At 35.3% G+C, this 16,913-nt stretch overlaps 2 protein-coding genes across 2 annotated transcripts; both read left to right on the top strand.

Moving 5' to 3' along the window:
• Nucleotides 1–259: 259 nt before the first annotated feature.
• Nucleotides 260–5,288, top strand: LOC145320158 (uncharacterized). Its single transcript, XM_080162597.1, has 5 exons — nucleotides 260–383; nucleotides 675–1,984; nucleotides 2,315–2,401; nucleotides 2,884–3,072; nucleotides 3,539–5,288. The coding sequence occupies exons 2-5, from the start codon at nucleotides 754–756 to the stop codon at nucleotides 4,339–4,341; spliced, it is 2,310 nt and encodes a 769-aa protein (XP_080018723.1). The 5' UTR covers nucleotides 260–383; nucleotides 675–753; the 3' UTR covers nucleotides 4,342–5,288.
• A 40-nt stretch (nucleotides 5,289–5,328) lies between these two features.
• On the top strand, nucleotides 5,329–7,155 carry LOC145319586 (uncharacterized). The gene is made up of 4 exons (XM_080161799.1): nucleotides 5,329–5,439; nucleotides 5,665–5,796; nucleotides 6,301–6,411; nucleotides 6,607–7,155. The coding sequence occupies exons 1-4, from the start codon at nucleotides 5,357–5,359 to the stop codon at nucleotides 6,689–6,691; spliced, it is 411 nt and encodes a 136-aa protein (XP_080017925.1). The 5' UTR covers nucleotides 5,329–5,356; the 3' UTR covers nucleotides 6,692–7,155.
• Nucleotides 7,156–16,913: the final 9,758 nt, after the last annotated feature.

Genomic DNA, 16,913 nt, shown 5'->3' with positions numbered 1-16,913 from the left:
TATTTTGTAAATTTGACATGATGAGAAAACGTTTAAAACAGGGAGAAGGGAGGTGGGGGCAAGGGAAATAAACCGAATAAAAGGGGCATTCCTATTCTTGCTAGCAGGTGACCATGTACAATAATCTTTTTATATATATATTTTATTTGTGAAAATAAATCTTGTGCAGAATATACACCCCTGGTACAATAATAAACATGTACCTATGCAGAGTTAATTGAAAATTTCATTATTATTTCAGTGGATCGTTTCTTGGATCATTGTAAGTTAGTGCTTAACGAGACGTACCTAGATGAAGCTATCCCACCAAATTTGTGGAGAACAGGAACCTATGTGTCTTCAAGCGACCTTTTTCTAGTGAGGAACCACATACAAGCTTGTAGGTAATTCAATTATTTATCGCATCTATTCCGCGTCTATTAAATGTGAAAGTGGTAGTTTTACAAAATGCATTTCAATGTTCTTTAGTTAAAAAAGTAGTTTCACGAAATGTTAACTGCATATTGTATTCTTGTTAAATTGTTAAACTACATTTCTATGGCATATGTTTCAAAGAATTTCAATTTTGTACCATGTATTTTTTTATGTGGCAAGACTTTTAGTTCATCTTTTCTTGATATATGTTATATGTTATATATTGAGACTGTTTTGATATAAACCCTTTTTTTATCTAGGTTCTTGCGCAATTTCGAACACACTTTTAAAGAGGACGCGACTGGTTTTTGTGAAAATAAGAAGAGGGCCCAAGATTATATGCTTGCTAATGAGGATCCTGTCTGCTGGAGGCTATTTCGAGGGCTGGTAACGCGAAAACAAGAACGCGCATTGTCAACCCCAAACTACACGTATGAACAGGTTTTTGAAATCAAGCCAAGGAAGGAGACAAGCAATAAGAAAGGCAAGAAAGACAAGAAAGACAAGAAAGACAAGAAAGACAAGAAGGAAAAGGCACAGAAACGATCAGCCTTACAGATGTGTGAATTTTATCTGGCCCCTGCAGAGATACAAAGAATTAAGCGGCGTATTAAACCGAAGACAATCACAACTTCAACACCAGGTGTTACAGCCGAAGACAGGAAATTTTACCACATGTTAGGTGCCCACTCAATGGGTTGCTTACCCCACGAAGTTCAAGGAAAGAACCCGATTTACTTGAGAATAAACAATGACAGGTCGAGAAATTCATTTCAGATCAAAGATTATGCAGACATGGCAAAGAACCCCAAGCAATTTTTCAAGACAGTCCATAGTAATAAGAAGGTTATACAAAGAGCTGTAATGTATTATTCGTACGCCACAACCAATTTGAAACCAGAAATGAGTGAAGAACAGACAAAGATTCACAATGCCAGTGAGAAAGCAACTAGAATTTCAAGAAATAGAAAGATGAATGCTGCTGATGAATCCACTGCTGATGATTGCACTGCTGATGATTCCACTGCTGATGATTCCACTGCTGATGTATCCACTGATGGTGAAGACAATGAGGGGGGAGGCAATGCTGTTGAAGACAATGAAGCTGAAGGCAATGCTGTTGAAGAAAATGGTATGGAAAACATTGCTGATGAAGAAAGCAACAATGGTGAGGAGCTTGTAATTGATGACGGAGCCGACGACGTTGAAATGAATTCAAATGATGATCAGATTGGGAATGACTTACCCGCGGAGAATCCAGCAGTAACTCCAGAACCAGTAAAGCACCCAGTAAAGCCACGTAGGTTATATGAAGATCCAATTGTCAACAGCCAGTCCAATAATAAACCCAAAGTAAATGTATTTAAAAACATCACAAGCTCCAAAAGGAAGAAGCATGGAAAGGGCTCGAAAAAGTCGAAGAAGGTAATTATTTCTGAAACAGACGATGAGGGCCAAAATGTGGGAAATCTTGATGATACAGTCCCAATGCAAGATGATGAACAACCACCAAACTTTCCACCACTGCAAAGACAGAAAGAATTTTATGGACGAAATAATTCAATCACAGGTACATATTTGTTGAACATTAATTATTATTTATAAGTTTTATCTTTCCTCGTATTGTGTATATACTGCACAAGATTTTTTTTCCTCTGCTACTAATTTTTTTTAAATTTTTCTTCCCCCCCCCCCTAGTTTTTTTTCACCAAGTAGGGGGAAAATTGAAAAATATTTAAAGAACTCTATGATTTATTTATTCTATCCCTCCTACAACACATTTCCTTTTAAAATTTTTTTTTCAACCAAGTAGGGGGGGTGGGGGGGTGGAAAAATGTTTTCAGTACTTGCTTTTTGTTTGGAAACGTATAAAATTAATGTATAAATTAATTATTTACAGGCAACAGTAACGAGAGACAGGTGACTGGAAAGGCAACAAGTGTCGTGGAGGAAAGCAGCAGTGATGAGAATGATGAGGATGCCGAAGGTATTGTTATTTATAGTTTGAAAAACGTAGGAACTGTATCACCTAAATTTAAGTTTATTAATATTTTAGTTGAGAAGTAGTCTTAGATAAAAACCCTGTGGATTAATTTTGTTTTAAGGGAAACTTCGTACAGGCCCTGACAGGGTTTTAGGCTAAAATTTGTATGGGCGCAGCCGCTATCTATAATACTAAGTAGCTTAATGTCTGTCCGGCCGTCAGAAGCTTAAGATCTCAGTAACCACTGAATCGATCGAGGTTACGGTAAAATTTTACCACCTTTTAAATCGTATAGGCTGGTAAAATTTTACCATAAAAGTGGTAAAAACTAGGTTTTTTATGGTATTAATTGTATCCTGGAGATCGGATTCTACTCTTCTGTGTATTGGTCCTGCGGTGATTTTAAGCTATTTCCTTGGAGGGGGGGGGGGGGGGGTTGGGTAACATTTATACTATTTGAAATAATGACTATAATAATTATTTAGATGATGTGGCGATCATTCCAAAGAACCGGGAGCGAAGGCAAACCGCATTGGAAGCCGAAGCAAAAACCAAGAAAAGTTTACAGCTGGACAATGAACCATCATTCGAGGTGGATAACGAAGATGACGGAAACCAGAGTGACGAAATTGTGGAGGTTGAGGACAATGAGGGCAAGAATGACGGCAATGCAAGTAAGGAAATTCGGATACATCCATGTGGAATAATATTACCCAAACTTGACATTATAATTCACAACCACACGGGTCATTATGAGGTTGTTGCAGTAGGCTCAAATGTTTCTATATACAACCAAATGGAAATTTTAGAACTCATCAACATTGACGGTAAGTTACAGGTCTTAATGTAATAAATGGGGGGGGGGGGGTGGGCGAAAGTGACACTTTTTTGGGGCTTTTATTGGCGGTCCTCGGCGGTGGCGACGCCGTTTCTTCACAGTTCCATATTGTACCCCTATAAAGCAATTGCCAATGCAAAATTCCCCCTTTTATCTTTGATTGGCATATTAATATAGGGTAAAAAATATTGCTTGTTTTCATTTGAATCTGATTAATAGTAACTAATGTTCATATAGGTATGGAAATAATATTGAAGCTACAATTATGTACATTTGCTTTAACATTTTTTATTTCTTTGTAGGAGAAAAAGCAAAGTGGAAAAAAGATGGAGAAGAAGGTGAATTACTTTCTGACATCAAAGAAGAAGCACCAGAGAGTGATGAGACAGATGAAGGTCATCAATCAGACCCAGACACTGGAACTGGCAGTAGTAGTAGTAGTGAAGAAGAAGAAGAACAACGCAAGCCAAAAGCAAAAGTGGCCCAAAAGCCAAAGCCTACCAAAGAAGTTCCTAAACGTCCCAGAAAACAAACAACATTTCCATCAACGAATCAAATTAATGCGGTGTTGTACAGAAACCAGAGCAGAGCAAGCACGAGCACAGCACAAATTAATTCAAGCCGGGAATATGCTGAAAGCGCAGGCACATCAAATCCTGATGAAGACGTAAACACAGAACCAGGTTGTAGTTATAGTCCAGAGCCAGGTTGTAGTAATAGTCAACTCAGTGAGCAACCTAACCAAATTAAGCTGCAGCAAATGTTGAACAGAACAAATACACATTTGCCCGATTTCGGCCAGCGTGGTGAGGCTCGGACAAGAAGAGATGCCAACAAACGAGTAAAGGACAACATGAAGAAGCAAAGATTGTGGGAACAGGGACACAGGCCTGAAGATGATGAGTTAGAGAAGAAGAAAAGATCAACCTCCAGACCACCACAGAGAGCAAGTTCTCAACAATGTTCTCAAAACATAAACAATTACGGTATCTTTGGCAGCTACATTACAGCTGATTCGGGAAAGGGGTGTATATTCTGCACAAGAAATATTGTTTGTCCACGGCTAAAAATTTTTAAAATTTACAAATGTTTTCAGTTTTCTTAATTATTACCTTTTTTTCTTACCTCCATCTATTTATATTTAATGAAATCTAATATACATCCCTGAGCATTCTTGGAAAAAATATTACACATCCGAACCATGTAGAATATACATCCCTGGCAGAATGGAGACAAGTATTATCCGTCGGAACCTTCGTCTGAAAACGAAGAACAAGACGAAGAACAAGACGAAGAACAAGACGAAGAACAAGACGAAGACCTGATTATAGGTCGCAGTCAATCCCAATAATTCCAGGACTTTACGTATATATATATTTATATGTAATTTTTTTTGATGTCATAAGTTTCATCTTCAATTTTTTTTTATAATATCTAGAAAGGAGTCTTTTCCCAAAATGCATTTGAAGTTAATTTAGTGAACCGTATATTTGAACCTGTTTAAATGTGTTTAAACTCTATTTATATGGCATAAATTTGAAGAAAGTTAAATTTTCTACCACGTACTTTTACCATCTTAACAAAGAAAAATATGCAATTCACAAAATTAAGTTCAAATGCATTTTGTGAAACTACCCCTTTCCACCAATTAAGTTTAATGAGCTTAAAGTTAAGAGCTTAAACTGAAAATTTTTTGTTGTATAATCTGTCGCATTTTTTGTAATTCAGTATATAGCAGTTGTAGTTTACCCCCTAAACTAAGGAAAAAAGTATTCAGAACTAGCTTTTGTTAATTTTATATATTTGTTTAATTTTGTATAAAAATATTATATATATGACAGTTATCGTAGGGAATGTTTTAATTAATACGGTGGTAGATTTCCATGGTAAAATGCGTAATGTTTATGTGCTGTATTAAAAAAGAGAACGTTTCAAATTTGTATAAACTTTTTGTAAATGTTAAATTTGTCTATATACTTGTTTACAATATAAGATATACCAATATGTGATCTTGCTGGCCACCCTATTATATTAAAATTCCCTACGTCAGTTTTTTGGACATTTATTAATGAAAATTTAATTACCAGTGATAATTTGTTTCTTTTCAAATTTAATATAGAATGTCCGACATGACAGCCACAGCAGCAGCCGACTTAGAGAGAGACGAACAGCACGAAGAACAGAAGCCGGAAACCACAAGTGGGTGAGTAATATTTTAATATGTATAAAACGAAGTAGAATGATGTCTGTCTGTCTGTCTGTCCGTCCGTCCGTCCCTAGCTATATTTTGGTAACCATTCATCGAATCAGATTCGACAATCCATCACAACATAATTACATAAATACATATTACATATTTTTTGGTAATTACTTCTTTGGGCAAAGGTCCGATTACCTGGGATATATAATATATATTTATATATTTCAGTGATAGCGAAAAACAGAAGAACGAAATGAGTGTGTCTGAGCCTGAGCTGCCTGCTAAGCTGGATGACCTGACTGATACCCCTCCTAAATCGTCTGATACAGAAGATTTGAACCTAACTTTGGATTGCACTACGTAAGTTTATTTATTTTTGTTACCATTCTATTTCTGTTCGGAAGGTGGTAGTAGCCGGATTGAAAAGAGTAGGATAAACATTATTGTTATGGCGAATAATTATAGTTTCATTCAGGGGTGTACATTACGCACAAGATTTATTTTGTTCCCGTGGTACAAAATTTTGTATTTTTTTCCCACCTATTTTTATCTCACCAAGTAGGGACGGAAATGGAGAAATATTGAAAGAACTAAAATTTTTGGTCCTACCACACATATTTTAGTTATTTTCCCCCCACCACCTGAACAGGGGATCCCATATAGGATATACACCCCTGATATTTCAAATTAGCAGCTACGCTAAACCCTCTAATATGAAGTATATCTCTTAAAGTTTCTTTTGCCACTCCCTTCCCTTGCCGGTACCTATGAGAAGAACCCGATCTGTTCAGTGGTTATCGAGATCCTTCGGTACATAAACACGGACATCCTGTTACTTTAGTATTATTTTTTTTTATTTTTCAGGGACGACGATGGATGGGAGACAATGCAGAAAATAAAACAAGACCTTAGGGCAGCAAAGCAAAAAATTGCTTCTTTGGAAGAGGAGATCGCTTGTTTGGAAACACAAACAAAGTAAGAAATTTTTTTCACTTCTTTTTTTGGTATTTAATCCGGGCGACTGTGTTGTAAATGATTTTTCGGTACAGACAAATTCACCTTTATATATTACAAAACTAGCAAGTATGCCTCTAGGGGTAAGGTGGGAGGGGTAAATGTGGACCAAAAAAAAAGTTTACTATTTAATTATAATATGATTGCTTAATTCAGGGAGCAATCCAAGAGATGTCCGGCGGCACAAAAGGATGACCAGAAGGTCGGACAAGCCTCTGTTATGGAAGGAGAAGCAAAGTAAGATATCCTATTATATAAAGTAGTAAGCGTTTTTTGTTTGTCCCGAAGGATAACCGCTAAACCGATATTGTTCTCCTTTAAAGTGAAGCTTCTTATAGGTCCTGGAAAGGTTTTAAACTATTTTTGTGCAGGGTGTCTTCACCCCCTTCCCCAAAAAATATTTTTACTCTTCTGAAACTGAAATTGAAAATGGGAAGATGTTGATTTTTCCCCTTCCAACCTTAAGTGCCCCTAGAGGTTTCTAGGGGCGTAGCCACTAGTTTCTTTTAATAATCTTTTTTCATACTTTATCCGGGCGACTGTGTTGTAAATGATTTTTCGGTACAGACAAATTCACCTTTATATATTACAAAACTATAGCAAGTATGCCTCTAGGGGTAAGGTGGGAGTGGTAAATGTGGACCATAAAAAGTTTACTATTTAATAATAATATGATTGCTTAATTCAGGGAGCAATCCGAGAAATGTCCGGCGGCACAAAATGATGATCAGAAGGTCGGACAAGCCTCTGTTATGGAAGGAGAAGCAAAGTAAGATATCCTGTTATATAAAGTAGTAAGCGTTTTTTGTCTGTCCCGAAGGGTAACCGCTAAACCGATATTGTTCTCCTTTAAAGTGAAGCTTCTTATAGGTCCTGGAAAGGTTTTAAACTATTTTTGTGCAGGGTGTCTTCACCCCCTTCCCCAAAAAATATTTTTACTCTTCTGAAACTGAAATTGAAAATGGGAAGATGTTGATTTTTCCCCTTCCAACCTTAAGTGCCCCTAGAGGTTTCTAGGGGCGTAGCCACTAGTTTCTTTTAATAATATTTTTTCATACTTTATCCGGGCGACTGTGTTGTAAATGATTTTTCGGTACAGACAAATTCACCTTTATATATTACAAAACTATAGCAAGTATGCCTCTAGGGGTAAGGTGGGAGTGGTAAATGTGGACCATAAAAAGTTTACTATTTAATAATAATATAATTGCTTAATTCAGGGAGCAATCCGAGAAATGTCCGGCGGCACAAAATGATGATCAGAAGGTCGGACAAGCCTCTGTTATGGAAGGAGAAGCAAAGTAAGATATCCTATTATATAAAGTAGTAAGCGTTTTTTGTCTGTCCCGAAGGATAACCGCTAAACCGATATTGTTCTCCTTTAAAGTGAAGCTTCTTATAGGTCCTGGAAAGGTTTTAAACTATTTTTGTGCAGGGTGTCTTCACCCCCTCCCCCAAAAAATATTTTTACTCTTCTGAAACTGAAATTGAAAATGGGAGGATGTTGATTTTTCCCCTTCCAACCTTAAGTGCCCCTAGAGGTTTCTAGGGGCGTAGCCACTAGTTTCTTTTAATAATCTTTTTTCATACTTTATCCGGGCGACTGTGTTGTAAATGATTTTTCGGTACAGACAAATTCACCTTTATATATTACAAAACTATAGCAAGTATGCCTCTAGGGGTAAGGTGGGAGTGGTAAATGTGGACCATAAAAAGTTTACTATTTAATAATAATATGATTGCTTAATTCAGGGAGCAATCCGAGAAATGTCCGGCGGCACAAAAGGATGACCAGAAGGTCGGACAAGCCTCTGTTATGGAAGGAGAAGCAAAGTAAGATATTTCTTTTAATATTATTTTTTCATACTTTATCCGGGCGACAGTGTTGTAAATGATTTTTCTGTAAAGACAAATTCAACGTGTTCCTTTATTTATTAAAAGCGAGTACTAGCAAGTACGCCTCTAGCTGGGTAAGGTGGAAGGGGTAAATGTGGAACCAAAAAGTTTACTACTTAATTTAAATAGATTATTATATATATATTGTTTAATTCAGGAACAAAACAGCTGCAGCTGGCTCTCCAGAAAATTCGGATGAGAACGAGGTTAAGGAAGTCACTGTTATGGAAACACCAGCAAAGTAAGATTTTTAAAAAAATTTTTTTACTACTTTATCCTGACGACTGTGTTGTAAATGATTTTTCTGTACGCTAAACCCTCTAATATGAAGTATATCCTTAAAGTTTCTTTTGCCACTCCCTTCCCTTGCCGGTACCTATGAGAAGAACCCGATCGGTTCAGCGGTTAACAAGATCCTTCGCTACATACAAACAAAAATCGTTTTACTTTGTAGTATAGATTGTTTAATTTCAGGATGAAAGACCAACCGGATTTTGATATAATTTATGAGAACATAAAGAATCCAGGACCAAAAAGCCCAGGTATAGTACAATATTTATACTAGCGACTGTGCCCAAAGCATATAGTGAAACATTTCTGTACTACATTGTATTATTACACTAGGTTAGGTTAGGTTAGGTTAGGTTAGGTTAGGTTAGGTTAGGTTAGGTTAGGTTAGGTTAGAATAGGCTAGGCTAGGCTAGGCTAGGCTAGGTTAAAACTAGAAATATTACTCTTTCTATTAATACACTAGGTTAGGTTAGGCTAGAAAAAAAAACTATTGTAAAATTGAAGTATTTTTTTGTAAAAAAAAGTAATTTTAAAAAATATTTTAATTTCAGTGTATGGGGTGTCCGATGATGAGCAGGAGATGTTTGAACCACCCCCTCCTACAATCACGCCAGCATCAAAACTGAGTAGGCGCAAAAGAAGTGCAACACCGGGGAAAATCAAGACATGCGCCCATGGACGCAGTCCCCGAAGCGAGCTGCCATTGAACACGAGACTCATCGAATGCACCTATATGTGCCCAGACTGCCGCGTCTTCTTTCACAAGAGGCAAAAACAAAGAAAAGAAGGACAAAAGTAAGCTGATGTATAATAGTCCTTCCAGTCAGATCATATATAAACTATTTGTGATAAAAAAGTGATATATATCAAGATATCTTGAGTCAAAAATATGTTTAACCACCTTTAATTTGTACGTACATTAATCTATATGACAGTTTGACAGTTTTGTTCTGACGATGAAAATATTCATATAATATTATATTTGAAACCGCTATTCCTATATAGCAAAATTTTTGAAAATTTAATAATGGAAAGTAACTTCGTGATATATTTTTCTTGTATAAAAATGTTCTAGTATAAAGTACAATTAGAATCCAGATCTCAGCAATTAAAACCTATGTATATTTGTGTTAATTTCTCAGCTTAAACCGATTAAACATGCAGTTATATTATCTGTAAAACTATGTAATATTTGGTCATTTAAACCACGTCTAGAATTATAGACTAATTAAGAAAATTTCTGTGAATATATACCTATATAGTATCGCGCTATCGTACCTATGTAAATCATTATGTAAAAAAAGTGTTTCAATCAATAAAGTTAATAATGAAAACAATTTTTTTTTTATTTTTGCGTTTTGTGTACAAGCGAGGTTTTTCTATAATTAAGGTCGTTTTTTACCACTTTCTCGTGATTTTTACCACCCGTTTTTACCACAATTATTGGTAAATTTTTACCATATTTACCCTATTTCTGGTAAAATTTTACCAGTTTAGGGCAAAAATATTACCAGGTGTTGAACAGTTTTACCACTTTTTCGGTAAAATCTACCAGAAATTTGCGGTAAATTTTACCAAAAAAGTGGTAAAAATTGGTCAAAATCTGGTATAAATTTGCGTCCTAAAATGGTAATATTTTACCGGAAATCTGGTAAAATTTTACCGATAATTGTGGTAAAAATCGCTGGTAAAAAGCGTCACAGAGTACCACCAAAAGTGTTTTTACCACGATTACGGTAAAATTTTACCACCTTTTAAATCGTATAGGCTGGTAAAATTTTACCATAAAAGTGGTAAAAACTAGGTTTTTTTATGGTATTAATTCCGTCCTGGGGAATAGCTTCAATCGACGTATATATGAAAGCAGATTAAAAAAATAAATTGGAAATAAGGGGTTGCTATTTTTCCCGTATCCCTTCATGGGCCCTCTACCTGAGGGGCTTCCCAGCACTAATACATCCTAAAGTAATAAACAAACTAACGAAAAATTACCCTTCCTCTTATTTTTCATTTTTTATCAGATTATCAGTGATTACTAGGTTAGTGTGTATATCTCCAGAGCAAAACAAACTGTTGTACATTTTTAATAAAAAATAGCTAAAGATTACAACTGAACAACCATTTTAAAAAAATTACAATGTTATTGAGGTGCAGTGCAAGGATTGAGTAAAAGTTTGTATGAGTGTCTGCTGTTGCCATGTCTGGTGCATGACATCTGTAATATAGGAGTATAGAGGTATCACATGCTTATAAACAGACGCTACAGCACAGTGCTTCAAAACTAAAAGCGGGTTAGATTTCAGTTGAGTGTTACTTTTTGCTACTCTATCTGACGACAATGTTACATTCTATTAGAATTAATCTATGCTGTACATAACATGCATAACAACATAATAATACTCTGAAATAATATCCTATGTAAGATAAGCTCACATGTTGCAAGGTCAAAATAAGGATGTTTAGATGCCCACTTTAGTAAATTTCGACTTGTCCTCAAAATCTAAATCTTTTAAAGCTGTTGTTTCTGCATACATCATTGAATTTAATTGAAACTTTATTAATTGTTTTTAAACGACATAAATATTTAGGAATCCAAAAAAAGCTACTATTAAACTAAATTCTATTTTTGTTTTAATACTACAAGTTAAGATGCAATAATTAAATTTTTTTTCTCACATTTCCTCCAACTACAAGAATATACTACTGTTAACGCCTATGGCTTAATGTAAATCCATATCATTTTGGTACTATGCATATAATAATATTCTAAAATAATAATGCAGTCCATGTCAACAACACACAGTTCACTTTAACCAAATATAGATTTTTATCAGGTACGAATTTTATATTGGACTGTCAAAGATATTTACCCCAAAGTTTACAAACTTGTTATTTAACAGCTCAAAAGATTTGATCGAGTCCCTGTTGGGTTGTACTAAGTAACAGGATCAAAGTTATCAAAATTTATTTTATAAATAAGAAAAATTGGGGTTTCATTGATCAGGGACGTCCAATGGGGAAGGGTAAAGGGGTGATTACCCACCCAAAATTGTAATCTTCCTTTTTTACCCCCCCCCCCTTTCAAATAAAAAAGATTAAACGTCCTTGTCAGCGATCAAAAATTTTAAAAATTGAAAAAAAAATCTAAGAGGATAACTCCAACATTTTTAGCTCTTCAAAAAACATAAATTTTGTTTATGCTAGGTGTGAATATTACTACAAACGTGTTCAGATTTTCTATGGAGTTTCGTGAGATTTACTTGGTGCATTACCGACAATAAAAAATAACGTAGCTGCTTGATAAAATAAGTTATATGCTGAAACTTTATGCACATTTAAAAAATATTCATATAAATGTTTATTTTTTATTCAATCAACATCTCCTTTGAGCTTATTATTGAAATAAGAAATTTGTCTACCTTTGGATTCTGTAAATCACCGTCCCTAAAAAAAATTTCATATTAGATATTTATTTTATGACACACAGAACAAATAATAATAATAACAGTATTATAATACAGGTATTAAATATTCATATACAAACAATAAAATTGAATATAAATAAAAATTAAGGAAAGATCAATCAAATAATAATTATGTACAGTGTCAAAGGACTAAACAATCTCGTAAAAGGTAATATTCAGCTACGCTATTGTCGAAAGCCATTAGTTCTTCACATTAAAAATTTAACTTGCATCCCTATAGAATATATATATTATATGAGCATGTATTTTTGAAAATATAGTAGATTGATACTGTTTCAATATATTTTCTGAGGCTATTCTAAAACTACTCTTTTCCACAAGAATTTTGATTTTATCAAAAAGAATTCACAAAATGATAATGGATATCATATGCTCTAAAGTAAATGGATATTTGTTGGTGTGTTGGTCAGGGTTCGGAAGCCGCGCTATCAGCCGCGCGGCTGCGGCTGCGGCTGAATCCTAATTTGCGGCTGCGGCTGCGGCTGCTTAAAGTTATGGAAGTGGCTGAGGCTGAGAGTGGCTGAGGCTTAGTGCGGCTGAGAGTGGCTGCGGCTGAATGCGGCTGAGGCTTAATAAGAATTGGGGTGGCTGAGGCTTACAGTGGCTGAATTGGAATTTTGTGGCTGAGGCTTCGAGCGGCTGAGGCTTACAGTGGCTGAGGGTGGCTGAGGCTTACAGTGGCTGAAGGATTTGTGGCTGAGGCTGCGGCTTACTGAAAGCCGCGCGGCTCATAGCGGCTGCGGCTTACAGTGGCTGATTGGAAAATTAAGCCGCGCGGCTGAGTGAGGCTGAGGCTGAGAGTGGCTGATAACATAATTAAGCCTCGCGGCTGATTCTGAGGCTGCGGCTTACTGAAAGCCGTGCGGCTGAGGCTGTGGCTGAATTAAATTCAGCCGCGCAGCTGAATGCGGCTGCGGCTGAATACAATATTAAGCCTTGCGGCTGATCTTATGGCTGATTATAAAATAAGCTTTGCAGCTGAGGCTTCGGCTAAATTGGATTTTTTAAATGCATTCTAGGACATTTTTTGGAGAGTTGAGGGTGGTTAGGGGTTGTGAGAATAAGAGTGGAGGGAAGAGGGGGGAGGACAGCAGGATTTTTTCAAATGTTTGATTCAGAATTAGTACCCAAATTTTATACTGGTACCCAAAGTTTTATACTGGTACCCAAAGTTTATTCTGGTACCCAAAGTTTTATTCTAGTACCCAAAGTTTTATACCGGTACCCAAAATTATATACTAGTACTCAAATTTTATTCTGGTACCCAAAGTTTTATTCTAGTACCCAAAGTTTTATACTGGTACTCAAAGTTTTATACTGGTACCCAAAGTTTTAGTCTGGAACCCAAAGTTTATAATGGTACCCAAAGTTTTAGACTAGAACCCAAAGTTTTATACTGGTACCCAAATTTTACTGGTAACCAAAGTTTTATACTGGTACACAAAGTTTTATACTGGTACCCAAAGTTTTATACTGGTACCCAAAATTTTATACTGGTACCCAAAGTTTTATTCTGGTACCCAAAGTTTTATACTGGTACCCAAAGTTTTATACTGGTACCCTAAATTTTATACTGGTACCCAAAGTTTTATACTGGTACCCAAAGTTTTATACTGGTACCCAAAATTTTATACTGGTACCCAAAGTTTTATTCTGGTACCCAAAGTTTTATACTGGTACCCAAAGTTTTATACTGGTACCCAAAATTTTATACTGGTACCCAAAGTTTTATACTGGTACCCAAAGTTTTATACTAGTACCCAAAATTATATACTAGTACTCAAATTTTATTCTGGTATCCAAAGTTTTATTCTAGTACCCAAAGTTTTATACTAGTACTCAAAGTTTTATACTGGTACCCAAAGTTTTTATACAGGTACCCAAAGTTTTAGACTAGTACTCAAATTTTATTCTGGTACCCAAAGTTTTATACTTGTACCAAAAGTTTTATACTAGAACCCAAAGTTTTATACTGGTACCAAAAGTTTTATACTGGTACCCAAAGTTTTAAACTGGTACCCAAAGTTTTATACTGGTACTAAAAATTTATACTGGTACCCAAAGTTTTTTACTGGTACCCAAAGTTTTATACTAGAACCCAAAGTTTTATACTGGTACCCAAAGTTTTATACTGGTACCCAAAGTTTTAAACTGGTACCAAAAGTTTTATACTGGTACTAAAAATTTATACTGGTACCCAAAGTTTTTTACTGGTACCCAAAGTTTTATACAGGTACCCAAATTTTATACTGGTACCCAAAGTTTTATACTGGTACCCAAAGTTTTATACAGTTACCCAAATTTTATACTGGTACCCAAATTTTATACTGGTACCCAAAGTTTTATACTGGTACCCAAAGTTTTATACTGGTACCCAAAGTTTTATACTGGTACCCAAAATTTTATACTAATACCTAAAATTTTGTTTTAATATTGGTACCCAAAGTTTTATACTGGTACCTTTAGTTTTATACGAGTACCCAAAGTTTTATACTGGTACCCAAATTTTATATTGGTACCCAAAGTTTTATACTGGTACCCAAAGTTTTATACTGGTACCCAAAATTTTATACTAATAGCCAAAAATTTATTCTGGTACCCAAAGTTTTATACTGGTACCCAAAGTTTTATACTAATAGACAAAAATTTATTCTGATACCCAAAGTTTTATACTGGTACCCAAAGTTTTATACAAGTTTTTTAGCAGTAGGAATTTATTTCAACATCTTTAGTTATGATGCAGTACAAAGCCTATCAACTCCCAGACGACGAGCCGATGCGCTACATGTTGAGCCACGGTCGAGGGTTTCTATGACATTAACTCAAGGTCCAACAACCCTGGATAACTAAGGGGAATTATATCTTTCCTTTGCGCCTGTTCATGTTGCACACCTAGCACCTAGGAACCATTTAATGTCTTCAGTTATAACGCAGTGTCTGCGCGAGATTCGAACCTATTACATCCCTGATGACAAGCAGATGCGCTACTTGTTGAACCTTGGGGAACCAATTCTTTCCTTTTCTGTATTAGTTTAAGTGATATCTATCCAGCAACCAACTTTTTTTATTGAACTACCTGCCTGAAAGTTTTATGGTAATGAGTTACGCCTGTTTATGAGCCAAGGAAATCCTCCTACTCCAACTTTACATGTTGCACACCTGCCATAGCAGCAGTAGGAACCATTTAATGTCTTCAGTTATAACGCAGTGTCTGGCCGAGATTCGAACCTATTACCTCCCTGATGACAAGCAGATGCGCTTCTTGTTGAACCTTGGATAATTAAGGGGAACCAATTCTTTCCAATTTAAGTGACATCTATCCAGCAACCAACTACCTGTCAGAAAGTCCTATGGTAATGAGTTACGCCTGTTTACGAGCCAAGGAAATCATACTCTAACTTTACATGTTGCATACCTGGCATAGCTGCAGTAGGAACCATTTAACGTCTTCAGTTTTCGCGCAGTGTCTGGCCAAGATTCGAACCTATTACCTCCATGATGACAAGCAGATGCGCTACATGTTGAGCCATGGTACGCAGGTTAAATTTGTCTTAAAAATAATCGTCTTTAAAATGCTTATCATATGTACACTTGCAATAAATGTATTTGTCATAAAAACTTACCTCTTATGAAAAATGTTTTTTTACAAAAGTGCTTTTTATTACAATTATTCATGGGTATAATTTTTATGACTAACTTTTTATGTCACATAATCTTAATGACAATGTAATTATGAAGTTATTACAAAAAATACTAAACAATAGGTACTGGAAAAAGAAGAACTGAATTAAAATAATTTTTTGGGGGGTAGGGTGATTTTTATTGGGTGGGGAGGGCCAGGGCGAGTAAATCACATTTTTAATTTTGGGGTGATGTTTAATTTTTTTTCTAAGGCAATTTTTTTCTGGTAGTGTGATGGTACCCTCCCCCAAAATAGTTGTAAACCTTCCCAGTACCTATAAGAAACTACCCTGAATAGGAGCACCATATCGGTTTAGTAGTTAGCGAGATCCTGTAGTACAAACATATAGACAGACAAACAAACAGACATCATAATACTTAATGATCTAAAAATAAGACAAATTTTCATTTTGAAATATTGGAGCTCTGATAGCTTTTTGGTACGGTAACAGCTTTGAACCATCTATCATCCGGGTTCGAATCCCAGAAGAAAAAAAAATTTGGGGGGATGAACGGTGACTTTTATTATTTTTTTATGGGAAAATAGGGGGGAGTTTGGTTGAGCACCCACCAGTTTTAATTTTAGTTTTTTAAAAAATTCAAAAACTTGGAAAAGGCAATTTAAAAAGTTTACATTAGTTCAGTAGTTATCGAATTCTTAATCTACAGACAAAATAACTCTCCATACTTTATACATTTCCCCAAAAAAATTATAAACTTTCCCTGGATCAATAAGAAGCTTCACATTACCACTTTATATAATAGAATATGTGGATATATTAAAAAAAAGAAAATTTGTTAATAAAATTATGGACCTCATTTATTGGCCAGTTCATTTATATATCCCATAAGAGGGGAGAGATGGATTAAAGGGGGTGTATGGGGGTTATTGTTATTTTAGCCAGCTGAGATTATTTCTTTATCAGAGTACATGAAAATATGGACAACATCAAAGTAATAATATATCGATTCATGTATTGCTTATAAATTCAGAAATTGTATAACATAATGATAAAGATAAAGAAACATTTTTTTTATAATAATTGCAGTTTCGAAAATAAAATCAATTTTAGTAAGCATCTTTGTAAAATAAACAAAATCGGATGATAT

This window comes from Acartia tonsa, chromosome 5, assembly GCF_053477335.1.
Source record: "Acartia tonsa isolate MP-2025a chromosome 5, ASM5347733v1, whole genome shotgun sequence".
NCBI lineage: Eukaryota > Metazoa > Arthropoda > Copepoda > Calanoida > Acartiidae > Acartia > Acartia tonsa.
Note: the sequence above shows the minus strand (reverse complement) of the source record. Positions and strands in the feature narration are given on the sequence as shown.

Excerpts from the sequence above, each read along its gene's own strand:
- LOC145320158 (XM_080162597.1), top strand. The coding sequence starts at position 754 with ATGCTTGCTAATGAGGATCCTGTCTGCTGGAGGCTATTTCGAGGGCTG. Across the intron at positions 1,985-2,314 it reads ACGAAATAATTCAATCACAG|GCAACAGTAACGAGAGACAG; the intron begins GTACATATTTGT and ends AATTATTTACAG. Across the intron at positions 2,402-2,883 it reads GAATGATGAGGATGCCGAAG|ATGATGTGGCGATCATTCCA; the intron begins GTATTGTTATTT and ends ATAATTATTTAG.
- LOC145319586 (XM_080161799.1), top strand. The coding sequence starts at position 5,357 with ATGTCCGACATGACAGCCACAGCAGCAGCCGACTTAGAGAGAGACGAA. Across the intron at positions 5,440-5,664 it reads AAGCCGGAAACCACAAGTGG|TGATAGCGAAAAACAGAAGA; the intron begins GTGAGTAATATT and ends TATATATTTCAG. Across the intron at positions 5,797-6,300 it reads CTAACTTTGGATTGCACTAC|GGACGACGATGGATGGGAGA; the intron begins GTAAGTTTATTT and ends TTTATTTTTCAG.